Source organism: Podarcis cretensis (genome assembly GCF_951804945.1).
Source record: "Podarcis cretensis genome assembly, chromosome: 13".
NCBI lineage: Eukaryota > Metazoa > Chordata > Lepidosauria > Squamata > Lacertidae > Podarcis > Podarcis cretensis.
The window spans coordinates 31,528,760-31,542,284 of record NC_137182.1 but is presented as its reverse complement, the minus strand read 5'-3'; the positions used below and the strand labels follow the sequence as shown (position 1 = coordinate 31,542,284).

At 37.7% G+C, this 13,525-nt stretch overlaps 3 protein-coding genes across 3 annotated transcripts; all 3 read left to right on the top strand.

Moving 5' to 3' along the window:
• Positions 1-1,858: 1,858 nt before the first annotated feature.
• Positions 1,859-2,776, top strand: LOC307201520 (olfactory receptor 13H1-like; the record flags this gene model as incomplete). Its single annotated transcript, XM_079950790.1, has 1 exon — positions 1,859-2,776. The coding sequence occupies one exon, from the start codon at positions 1,859-1,861 to the stop codon at positions 2,774-2,776; it is 918 nt and encodes a 305-aa protein (XP_079806916.1).
• Positions 2,777-5,781: 3,005 nt separating this feature from the next.
• Positions 5,782-7,159, top strand: LOC307200207 (olfactory receptor 13H1-like; the record flags this gene model as incomplete). The annotated part of the gene is made up of 2 exons (XM_079948624.1): positions 5,782-5,844; positions 6,224-7,159. The coding sequence occupies exon 2, from the start codon at positions 6,236-6,238 to the stop codon at positions 7,157-7,159; it is 924 nt and encodes a 307-aa protein (XP_079804750.1). The 5' UTR covers positions 5,782-5,844; positions 6,224-6,235.
• Positions 7,160-12,601: 5,442 nt separating this feature from the next.
• Positions 12,602-13,525, top strand: LOC307200208 (olfactory receptor 13H1-like; the record flags this gene model as incomplete). The annotated part of the gene is made up of 1 exon (XM_079948625.1): positions 12,602-13,525. The coding sequence occupies one exon, from the start codon at positions 12,602-12,604 to the stop codon at positions 13,523-13,525; it is 924 nt and encodes a 307-aa protein (XP_079804751.1).

The window sequence follows — 13,525 nt, the reverse complement described above, 5'->3', positions numbered from 1 at the left end:
ATAAAACTTCATTAGAAGTGTTTGATTGTTATTATTTTTCAGATTTATTTTATACATTTTGTGTTTTTATGTTGCAATTCTCATTAATCTTGGATGAAGGTAAGTTAATAATAATAATAATAATAATAATAATAATATGCCTACTTACATCTCTCTCACTGAAATCAATTGGACTTTTAAGTCTTTAACTTACACAAAGTCTTACCCAGTGAAATGATTTTGAAATAACATAACATTGTGTCATTTTTCTGTATATGTGTGCTTGTGCAATCTGCAGTGTTGTTTAGCTTGTAATTTTGCAGAAGAGGATAAGGAATCAACAACCTGCACCTGAAAAGGATAATAATCAACAAAACAATAAATAGGGATACTAAAATAGAATACCAGTCAATTCAAAACAAAATATTGCTCATCTACTGTTAAAGATGTCTTAGAAATGTGAAAATGTAACAAATTTAAAATGGGCTTTAAGTAAAATAAATCTCCAGCACCTACGTAATTTGATTATCATGATCTGGTAAATTTGCATTGCATTGGTGTTTGTTCCATGGTTTGCTGGTTGTTTCATGGATTTCCTATGTTGCCTTTTTCCAGCCTTGCCTCAGCCAGCAGGGTGACTTGGAAACAATAGAATGTATCATGCAGCTTGTGATGTAAAAGCTTGCATTAAATGCTCAGCTAGTGCTCTGGGTCACTTGGTTATGAAATACATATACTGCTCTTTCCCCTTAACAGGTAATATTGTGGCCATTCTGCAACACTTTTCAGCACATGGCATGTGGGAAGCTCTCTCCCACTTGAACCCCACTTAGTTGTAGTTTGCATCTCTATGAAACTTGCACATTCAAATATCTAAAAACCCAGTCTAATATCACACAAGATAGGCCTCAAAATTGCATTTTACTGACCAGTGATTTGTATGTTAAACAACTTAATTGACACACTGCCATTTATTTATTTATTTTTAAGTTTGAGATCTTTCCCCAAATATGAGTCTCTTTTAGAAAGTTGAAAAATAAAATAAAAGCAAAACTGACCATAAATTACATGTGGGTTATTGCCCGGGGGGGGGGGGGGGGGCACTAATTAATGAGCTTAGAGTCCTTAGGGGCCAAAGAAAGAAAGGATGATTCCATACCTGTTTGGTCTGACTTTATTTCATTTGTAAGCAAGGAAGAACATGGCTGAGAAACTCCCTTGGCCTGTGAATGATTATGGTTGCGACTCAGAGTATTTGAAAACTTTAATTACTTTTCTCTGGTATAATAGCATCCATGTTTTGTAACCCTCTCTGGTTTAACCATTATGTCTGTGCTATAAATAGTTCCAGTTACTATGTTCCACATATTCAGATACCCGTGGTTTATTTTATTTGGTTTTATTTTATTTCTGATTTCATTTGACAGTGATCTATAATTGTATATGCACTATGTTTATTGTTGCCAAATCCTGTTTGATAATACTGTATTTTGTTGAATTTTGTATAACATTTCTTTTTAAAATAAAAAAAATTAAAATATAGGCTTTTTGCCTGTAATATATGCAATGCATAGAAATAACTCTTGACCTATTTCTCATTGAATAATGTACATATTTTCCCCACTTGTTTTCCTTTTATTCTGTACGATCATTGGCTGTAAAACTAAAAATTGATTTAATTTGACCTATATAACCTGTTTGTGTGTGTCTATGATTCAGATTAGAAACATTTTAATCTAGTTATAAAATTATCAATTTCAATATCACGTTTTTATAAATGCCTGTATTATATGTAGCCAATACTTTCTCAAATATTGTGCATTTTCTGTTTCTTCCCTTGATCACCAAAAGCAAATTCCTTATGCAGAATCTAGGAGACATGAATGAGACTGACATCACTGAATTTGTCCTCATTGGATTTTCCGGACATCCCAAAATAAGAACAGGATTAGCGGCTTTAATGAGCATCATCTACTTAGGAAATGTTGTTGGAAATGGACTCATTGTCTTCGTGGTCACAGCTGATCCTCGGCTTCACAATCCAATGTATTTTTTTCTTTGCAATCTGTCCATCATTGATATTGGTCTTTGTACTTTTTCAGTTCCACAATCTATTGCCAACTGTTTGGTGGACAGACCTGTCATGCCTTTTGCTTCATGTTACATTCAAATGTATGCTGGCATATACCTAGGAGGAATGGAATGTTTCCTGTTGGCAGTCATGGCTTATGACCGGTATGCTGCTATCTCCAGTCCACTGCGTTATATGATTATCATGAACTGGAGAGTTTGTGTTGTTTTGGCTATTGCATCATGGACAATGGCCTTTTTGCTAGCTATAGTACCCTGTCTTGCAAAACCAGCCCACCTCTGTGGACACAATGAGGTGGATCATTTTGCCTGTGAGCTCACAGCCCTCATGAAGTTGATGTGTTCAGACATGGCAGTGAGCCAACTGATCATGTACTTTACCAGCACCTTCACAGTACTTTTCCCCTTCTGCTTGATCCTTTTTTCCTATGTACGTATAATTGTGACCATTTTGAGAATAGATTCATCTGGTGGCAGAAAGAAAGCTTTCTCTACTTGTGGATCTCACCTGGCTGTGGTGGTGGTTTTCTTTGGAAATGCTATAGTCCAATACATCAAGCCTCAATCTAAGGACAATCAGGATAGTGATAAATTTATTTTTGTCTTCAATGCAGCAATAATACCCATGTTAAACCCTTTAATCTATACACTGAGAAACCACGATGTGCTGGGGGCACTTAAAAGACTGATACGGAAGAAACTGTAATCATATTGTTGACTGAACCTTAGGGTTTCTCTTAATACTTGAGAGTACAGTGGTACCTCTGTTTACATACTTAATTCGTTCCGGAGGTCCGTTCTTAATCTGAAACTGTACTTAACCTGAAGCACCACTTTAGCTAATGGGGCCTCCTGCTGCTGCCGCGCGATTTCTGTTCTCATCCTGAAGCAAAGTTCTTAACCCGAGGTACTATTTCTGGGTTAGCGGAGTCTGTAACCTGAAGAATATGTAACCTGAAGCATATGTAACCCAAGTTACCACTGTATGTTAAACTGAAATGATGCTTTAATCTTTGCATTTTCCTTAGGCCAAAGAGATGTGAAGGGGCCACATATATATTTATACAGTGCTCTCTTTTAATGTAGCCCTTTTAATAGGTTGTTAGTTTTGTTAATTAAGAATATGGAGATGTCTATTTTTTTCTGAAAGGAACAAAAAATGAAAATAAAGGAAATGTGCAGTTTTTCTTCACATAATGTATCTGCTGTATATAAGTACCTTAGTTGTGGCAGATGAAGGCATCCAGTTGTGCTGCAAAGGATGCACCATAGCTCTTCTTCTCATTGTGCTCCTCCCTGTAGGCATTCCTCTTTTGGTCACTGCTATGGATACACGACTTGCCTGTCTGTCTCTAGGCACTGTGGTTGTATACAAGGGTTGATGTTCCCTGTCTTTGTAACACACAGTTAGTCTGCCAACAGGCCTGGTGCCAGAAGCCATCTCCACATAGAGCACATCCTTGGAGACCCTGACATATTCCATACTGTGGACATGGGCAAGCCAGCATAGATGTCACTGAGACTGGAGTGTGAACCTAGTCAGATAATAAAATAATAAACATTATTATAAATAAATAAATCCAAGAGGTGAGTTGGTTAACTACTCTATATAACATGAGTTCTCCTTTAATCAGGCTGTGTCAGGTACTGTCTGGATGAGGAGTGTGAGGATCCTTCCATCCAGGAGCTCCCCAGGGAAGATGAAGCCTTAGACCCCTGGTCCTGGTGGTGGGACAATGGGGAGGGTTGAGCTGGGTGGTGGTGGAAGCATGAGGGTGGAGTGATCAAGGGGGGTTAGAAGGCCTTTCCAGGACAGGGCTGGAGGTTGAGCGTCTTGGTGTGAATGCAGACACAAACAGGGAGGAATCAGAGAGTACACCTGCCATACCATAGCAGGGTAGTCTCAGTCCTGCTGGCTCTCCTCCTCTCACACACGCCTTTAGTAGAGTCCTACATGTTGCCTAGCAATGAGCCAGAAAGACCCAGAGTAGGAGCTCATCCCCACGTCACAGCCTCTTGTCTGTTGGGGACAGCTCCAGAGTGAGAAGCTAGAGGGGAATGGCAGGGCCAGAGCTCAAGTTTCCTTTAACGTCTCAAGCTGAAGGAGTTAAGCCCGGGAGAACTCACTATGTTACTTTCTGTGAATAAAAAGTCAAGTGCATTCCAAGTCTCTGGCCTCTTTCTTATTGACCTGCGGGGGCCTGGCACTTCCCTGTTAGCCTTCATTACAGGCTGTAAGGCTAGTTAGAAAATGCAGCATGGACACATTAATGGCAAAATGTAATACTGAATCCTGCTGCCTAGACATGCGGAAGATTTCTACTGGTTAGGGTTACAGGTCTGGCCTTCAGGGAAGTGGACACTATCTAGATGATTATGTATTAATGGGGCCAGCTTCATTGCAGGCTTGTTGACAACTCATGGAGTTCACCACTTTGACAGGGGAACTGTGCATTCCACTGGCCGCAGATAAGACCGGCAGTCCAGCCACTATTAGGGATATAATAAGATTCAGTGGCCCAGACTGAAAAGTTAGTCTATAAGGCATGATTGCTCAGTTGCTACAGCAAAAGAAGGCCACTTCAAGGCAGGTGCAATCCCGTCTCAGTCACCTGAACTTCACTTGCCAGGTTATAGCCCCAGGCAGAGTCTTTTGCATTTCCCTAGCCCAACTCTAGCCCTCCTGCATATTGGCTCCCCATCATCATGTCAGTCTCACAAAAGCTTTCAGAGCTTATGTATTGGTTTGGCTAAAGTTCCTCCAGGATGATAGTACTGGCCACCAGCACTTTAGAAGACTCTACTGTTTTCTAGTAAACTTGGTGTGATTCCTTTTCATTAAATGGTTGAGGCCTAAACACTCTTTGCTGAACATACAGTGGTACCTTGGTTGTCAAAGGGGCTTGGCTCCCGAACAAATCGGCTCCCGAACCCTTCAAACCCTGAAGTGAGTGTTCTGGTTTGCAAATGTTTTTCGGAAGCTGAACGTGTGACACAGCTTCAGCAGTTTCCAATTGAGTGCAGGAAGCTCCTGCAGACAATCAGAAGCAATGCCTTGGTTTTCGAACAGTTCCAGGAGTCAAACATACTCCCAGAATGGATCAAGTTCAACAACCAAGGTACCACTGTAAATAGTTTTGTGATAATAACTATATATTTATATGACTAGTTATAAGAGTTCCTTGAATGCTTGCAAGTAAATTAGTCAATAGGGATTATTTCATATGGGAATGCAGAAGGATATAGCTGAAATCAAGAAGAAATATAATGTTATGTATCTTTATCCAGATGTTACAATGCTTCAGTATATTTTTTCATTGAAACATAAATACACCTGATTAAGAACCAAATCTGTGTTATCTATACACAGATAGCTATTGAAGGACCAGAGAGCATATGAAAAAGAACTCAGAAAGTAAATGCCATATAGCCAGCTTTGAGATTTTAATTGTATTAGTTCATTTTAAGTTGATAAAGCTAGTAAGCCAAAAGGAATCAGAAAAAAGGATTCTACAAACATATTGATATTAATGTGCTAGATACAGAACAGTTTTGAATTTAAGGGATAATTAAAAATATTACTTTTTAATTTGCAAGGAACTCCATCATAGCTGCAAAACGCCCCGCTTTCTTTCCCAAAGTCTCTTGAAATTGTTGCTGTGTTATCCTACCAGAACTATGGGGGAAATATTTGGAAATAACCAGAATACACTGAATGTTTTTGGAGAAAGCCTATTGTCAAAACTGCATAGATTTGAAGATTGTATTTAAAAGGTAAGCGATCATTTTTAATTAACCTTATGCATTCATCTTAGTTATTCTTGGATATGCTGGCTTGTACATTAAATACTATACCTCTGTTCTATATAGCTTCATTAGAAGAGTTACATGCATACTTACATATCTACCACTGACAAGAATGAAAAAGTACTTAAATTTTTAAAAGTCTTACCCAGTGTGCTAATCTAGAAATAAAATTATATTATATGGGAGTCATATATTCAAATGTCTGAAATCTCACTCTAATATAGCACAAGAAATAGGCAAAATTATTTTGCATTCTATTGACTTGTTATTTTTATGTTAAAATATGTCTCAAATATTAAGCAACTTTTATTTCTCCCCTGATCACCAAAAACAAATCTTTATACAGGACTTAGAGGATATGAATGAGTCTGAAATAACTGAATTCATCCTCATTGGATTTTCTGGACATCCCAAAACAAAGATAGGATTGGCGGCTTTAATGACCATCATCTACTTGGGAAACATAATCGGAAATGGACTCATTCTGTTTGTAGTCATAGCTGATCCTCGGCTCCACAATCCAATGTACTTCTTCCTTTGTAATCTGTCCATCATTGATATCTGTCTTTGTACATCTTCAGTTCCACAATCTATTGCCAACTGTTTGGTGGACAGACCCGTCATGTCTTTTGCTAAATGTTACATTCAGATGTACACTGGTATATACCTTGGATCAACAGAATGTTTCTTGTTGGCAGTCATGGCTTATGACCGGTATGTTGCCATCTCCAATCCACTCCGTTATATGCTTATCATGAACTGGAAAGTTTGCATTGTTTTGGCTATTGTATCATGGGCAATGGCCTTCTTACTTGCTATTGTTCCCTGTCTTGCAAACCCTGCCCACTTCTGTGGACATAATGAGGTGGATCATTTTGCATGTGAGCTCACAGCCCTCATGAAATTAATTTGTTCTGACAAGGCTGTGGGACAACTGACAATGTACTTTACCAGCACTGGCACAATCCTTTTCCCCTTCTGTTTCATCCTTTTTTCGTATGCACGTATCCTTGTGGCCATTTTGAGAATCCATTCATCTGGAAGCAGACTGAAAGCTTTCTCTACTTGTGGATCTCATCTAGCTGTGGTGCTGGTGTTCTTTGGAAATGCTATAGCACTATACATCAAACCTCAGTCTAAAGACAAACAGGCTAGTGACAAAATTATTTATATCTTTAATCAAGCACTCGTACCCATGTTAAACCCTTTAATCTACACACTGAGAAACCAGGATGTATTAGGAGCACTTAAAAAGGTGGTGGGGAAGAACCTGCAGTCATAATATTGGATGAATCTTGTGAGTTTTAATGGCATTTTAATTTATCATATCACTGTCATGTTTTTAATAAGCTTTTTTAAAAAATTCCTTGTAAAGAACATTATATTTCTGAAATGTGCAATAAAAGGAAATAAAAACATAAAAAATAAAACATAATAATAAAAAGCTAAAGCACAGGTTTTGTTGTCATAATGTATCATGTTTTGTTGTCATAATCTATCATCCATCAATCCAGTTGTTCTGTAAATCAGATATGGGCTATCCTACCCGAATGATTTAATCTGTTCAATATATTAGAAAGATAAGCTATTATTTTATTGATAAAGCAGAAATGGTGAATTGGTGGTCCTACAAATGATGTTTGACTCCTTCTCTCAGCAGCCGGAGCAACCGTAATAAGTAGTCAGGGATGATAGAAGCTTTAGTCCTGCAATATTTAGAAGTCCACAGGTTCCTCAACCCTATGATAAAGCAAATAATTTGGAAACCAAAAGGCCCAGTTATCAGATGAAATCTTCCTATAACCTAGCATTGAATCACCTCTGGTTTCTGGAACTAAATAAGCCCGGCAGAGATCTTAATTTGTTCTGCAAAGTCATGTTTGCCAAGTCAAGCCATGCCCTTCCACCCTACACCTGATGTCAAAAATTTAAATTCTGAGAAGTTATTTAGAATGTATAAAAATGTTCCAAATACCGGCCGAAAGTGTCAAGAAAAATGAAGGGACATTTTATCATGCTTGGTGGACATGTAAAAAAGCTTTAAAATAGTATTGGATTCAAATACATACGCTGATACAGAGAATTTTGGAGATCAAGTTTCATTTGAAACTAGAACTCTTCCTACTGGGACTAATGGATATAAAATTAGAAAAAGACTGAAACTTTATTTCAATATGTTTCAATATAGCAGAAATACATTTGTTTCAATATAGCAGCAATACATTTATATGCACAGATACCTACAGTTGAGGATAGTTATTAAAATTATTGGACTTAGCAGAGTTAGTGAAATCAATGTGCTTAATCAGAATAATCACTGTTAATATTTACTAAAGATTGGAAACTTCTTATAGACTTTTTGCATGAAAAAGAAAATGAACTTTTAATATCTGGCTTTGAAAATTGAAAATAATGTTGGTTTATAGAAGGTGGATTTGCTGTTGGGTGTTATCTTGGAGTGGGTGTGTTGAATAATTTTCTATATAGCTGGCAGATGAAGAATCAGAAGTTCTCTTTATTTATATCCCCCCCCACCATTCATTTATTCCCTTCTTTTCCCTATTTCTGCCCTGTGTTTTTATTTAGATTAGCGTTTTAATCTTGATAAAAAGATATCTGATAGTCATATTTGTATCCCCCCCCCCATTTCAATAACATTTACTAAAAAAAAGAAAAATAAATAGGCAACTTTTAAAAATTAACACATGCAACTGCAAGGTGATTTTTTAGTCCAATCCACAACCTTGCCATATTTCCAGTCATTTCTTTGGACAAATGAGATACAGCATAATATAGACAACATTTATGTGTTATACAATAGAACAGAAGACCTATAAGCATTTTACAAGTCTATTATATTCTTCCAGAATACCAATAAAATGCAAAATAAACATTAATTTCAGGTGTTTGTGTGTGTGGACGTGTGTGTGTGTAAACTAGCATGTATAAAATGTGTATACTTTTCAACATAACACAACTTCTGGAGCACAAAAAATAATAGGAGGCACCCAAAACAATGCTATAATGTTGTCTGCCTAATATCTGTTGGTAGAAAGTTCTAAAGTGCCACCTACACTTTTTTAAGACCAGACTCAGTGGATGCAGGAGGGGATCAGAATAACCCTTGAGTGTGTTCAAGTAAGTTCAGTGGGATTAATTTTGCTCAAGTTGTTGAGGTCTACAGTTTCATTGTGAAACCTAGTTTTCTGATGATAACTTCAGATTTATAAGCTGGATAGTTGTAGATCTATTTTCAACGCTCTCAAACAAAGTAGTCAGTGGGGATTGTATCATATGGGAATGCGGAAGGGCAAATCAGAAATGAAGAACTAATATAGCACTGTGTATCTTTAGCTGGATGTAACAATGCACACACACAAATACACATACCTGTCTGTTTAGGAATTAAACTTATGCTACTTATATAAGGAGAATTACTGAAGGCCTGGATAATGTAAGAAAAATAATTAAGAAAGTAAAAGTGCTATAGCCAGCTTTCAGACCTTTATTGCTTTCCTTTCTTTTTAATTTGATGAACATAGTGAGTCAAAAGGAATCAGTAACATGGATTCTGAACCTGTGTTGTTAGTAATACACTAGATCTAGAACTGTTTTGAATTTAAGGGAGAACTAAATATATTACGTTTTTAATTTGCAAAAAATGCCACTATAGCTCCAAACATCTTCTTCTCAGTCTTGCATTATGTTACCAAAATATTCTTGCATTAGCTTACCAAAATTGTGGGGCAAAATCTACCACAATGAGCTGATGTTTAAAAAAGCATATTGTCACAACTGAGTAGATTTTTCACCCTCATTTGAAGAGATTTTTTTTAAAGGTAAGCTCTTCTTTAATTGACATGATTATTTGGATTCCACTGTTTCGATTTGTATTGTAAACAACTCTGTGATCCTTGGATGAAGAACAATATATAAATTTAATAATATTATGAAAATAATATACCTCTGTTCTATAAAGATTCATTAAAAGTGTCACAATGCATCAGTCCAACTGAAATCCCTGGAATGTTTAAAGATTTAACTTTGACAAAGCCTTACCCATTTTTAACCTTCATCTGAAGGGGACGAAAATCAATGAAATAATAATCTGGGATGCTTCCAGCCAACTGAAAACAGTTTTTTCCCCTTCCTCTTGCAACTGTTAAAAATGTTTTAGAAACATGCTGGGGAATTTTAAAATGTGCCTTAAATGAAAACATGTTGTTTTGTTTTTTATTAGTGTGCATTTGAAAGTGTAGAAACTATCACATAGTTCTAGATAAAATGGAAGATAACATAACAAGAGAAAATAGCTTTAAAACCCCTATTTCACATGTAAATTATAATTAGATAGCATAGCATAGTTACCTTATACTGAGTCACACCATTAGGCCATTTAGCTCATTATCTTCTAAACCGACCAACAGTGACTCTTTGGGGTTTCAGACAGGGAGCGTTTTTGTCCCTATCTGAAGATGCCAGAGATTGAATTAGGAACCATTTGCACACAAAGCAGATGCTCTTCCATTGAGCTGCAGCCCTCCTTCCTAAATTATCAGATATTATGACATTAGGTATATGCAGATAAAATGAATGCCTATTGGTATCTATCATTTTGGCTGAATAGTGTTTTGTGTATTTGGTCTACCAAAGGGACGTGGGTGGCGCTGTGGTCTAAACCCAGTGGCGTAGCGTGGGTTGTCAGCACCCGGGGCAAGGCAAGTAATTTGTGCCCCCTAACCCATGGATTTGCACCCCCTAACCCGTGGATTTGCGCCCCCTAACCCGTGGATTTGCACCCCCTAACCCTAACCCCCAGATGTTGCACCTGGTGCGGCCGCCCCCCCCCCCCGCATCCCCCACGCTATGCCACTGTCTAAACCACAGAGCCTAGGGCATGTCAGTCAGAAGGTTGGCAGTTCGAATCCACACAAAGGGGTGAGCTCCCATTGCTCATTTCCTGCTCCTGCCAACCTAGCATTTCGAAAGCATGTCAAAGCGCAAGTAGATAAATAGGTATCGCTCTAACGGGAAGGTAAACAGCGTTTCCGTGCGCTGCTCTGGTTCGCCAGAAGCAGCTTAGTCATGCTGGAAACATGACCCAGAAGCTGTACGCAGGCTCCCACGGTCAATAAAGCGAGATGAGCGCAGCAATCCCTGAGTCGTCTGTGACTGGACCTAACAGTCAGGGGTCCCTTTACCTTTATTTGGTCTACTGCCTCTAGCACTTTTTACTAACTTATTCCAAATGGAACTTTGCCACATCATAGAAGCATTAGCCATGTCAGACCAATGGTCCATGTAACTTTTTGTTTTGTTCTTCAAATGATGCATAGTAAGGTACTGCTTGAGCTTTTGCAAGCATGCATGATAAGGCCACCAATCCTCCTTCGTTAGGTCCCACCACCCAGTGTTTACATGCATAGTGTCTGTGTAGTGTACCTTTTTCAAAGATGCTTAATAGCAGAGGCAGATTGACCATCATTTGGAGCAAGAAATCCATTGTATTTGGTGCAGTCCCAAGATGATATTTATTCATCTTCGGGTTTTTCAGTTTATTCTGGCAGATCTATTGTACTGCTATTGTTAGAGTCATATTTTAATTTTTAATTATTTCTAATAAATCCCAATACAAAACCAGGAGCCATATGTAACTGAATTGGTTTCCTTTCTATTGAACAATTCTATAGTTGGAATTAGGAGAATTATGCAGAAATATTTGTTTTTCATTGGATATTGGATATATTAAATTAGCTATATTGCTTTGGAATTAAGGCCAGAATGGGCTTCATGAATTTTCTGATCTTAACCTCCTTGGGGTCAATAATTATAAATGGACTCATGGTCTTACGTAGTTGCTAAGTTGAATGCACATTTTTCATTTTTCCATGGTTGACACTTTTTTACCACCACTTCATTCTCATAAGCTAAAACGCTGTTTAGTGGACAAACCTATCATGCCATTAACCAGGTGTATGTTGCAATCTCCAGTCCTATACATTATATGATCATCATGAAATAATATGTTTGCATTGCAATGTATGCCTCGTGTACATAAACTTGCAGTTGGTAGCTGTGCCCTTGTATTGTCTCATGCACTTCATATTTCCAACTGTTTCGAGCTTTGCTGATTCAGCAAATTAATTTGGACACAGTGATACATAACATGTAGCATGTAGCATGTAACATGTAACATGCAGTATGTGAGGTTTCATTAAATGGATCTACTCAGCGAGCATATTAGACAAACTGGTTATGAAGTACATGTTCTTTCCCCCCCAAGTCTCCTTCCCTACAATATCATTGGGTTTTTTGTATATCAGTTATGTGATGCATGTTGTTGTTGTTGTTGTTGTTGTTGTTGTTGTTGTTGTTGTTATTCTGCCCTATACCCAGAGGTCTCAGGGTGGTTCACAGGGTAGTTCACGGAATAAAATCAAAATATAAAGCCACAAAATATGTAATCAAAATAAAAACAACAACAACCCAATCCCCCCAACCCCCCTCCGCTTGATTATCTATTTAGCTATCAGTTCTATAGTTCAGATCCTAAAAATTGTTGATGCAATTTAATGGTATCAATATCTTGGTTCACAATATTCATATAAATTAGATTTATATATAAATTAGATTAAATATGGTTAATCATCTAGCTTTCTCAGATATTGAATATCTTTAATATCTTCCTTGATCACTCCAAAAAATCTTTCTGCAGAGCGTATAAATGAATGAGACTGACATCACTGAATTTGTCCTCATTGGCTTTTCTGGACATCCCAAAACAAAGATAGGATTGGCGGCTTTAATGACCATCATCTACTTGGGAAACATAATCGGAAATGGACTCATTCTGTTTGTAGTCATAGCTGATCCTCGGCTCCATAATCCAATGTACTTCTTCCTTTGTAATCTGTCCATCATTGATATCTGTCTTTGTACATCTTCAGTTCCACAATCTATTGCCAACTGTTTGGTGGACAGACCCGTCATGTCTTTTGCTAAATGTTACATTCAGATGTACACTGGTATATACCTTGGATCAACAGAATGTTTCTTGTTGGCAGTCATGGCTTATGACCGGTATGTTGCCATCTCCAATCCACTCCGTTATATGCTTATCATGAACTGGAAAGTTTGCATTGTTTTGGCTATTGTATCATGGACAATGGCCTTCTTACTTGCTATTGTTCCCTGTCTTGCAAACCCTGCCCACTTCTGTGGACATAATGAGGTGGATCATTTTGCATGTGAGCTCACAGCCCTCATGAAATTAATTTGTTCTGACAAGGCTGTGGGACAACTGACAATGTACTTCACCAGCACCTGCACAGTCCTTTTTCCCTTCTGTTTCATCCTTTTTTCGTATGCACGTATCCTTGTGGCCATTTTGAGAATCCATTCATCTGGAAGCAGACTGAAAGCTTTCTCTACTTGTGGATCTCACCTAGTTGTAGTGCTGGTGTTCTTTGGAAATTCTATAATCACATATATCAAACCTCAATCTATGGACAGTCATACTATTGATAAAATTATTTATATCTTTAATGCAGCACTGATACCCATGTTAAACCCTTTAATCTATACACTGAGAAACCAGGATGTGTTAGGAGGGCTCAAAAGGCTGGTGGAGAAGAAACTGCAGTCATAG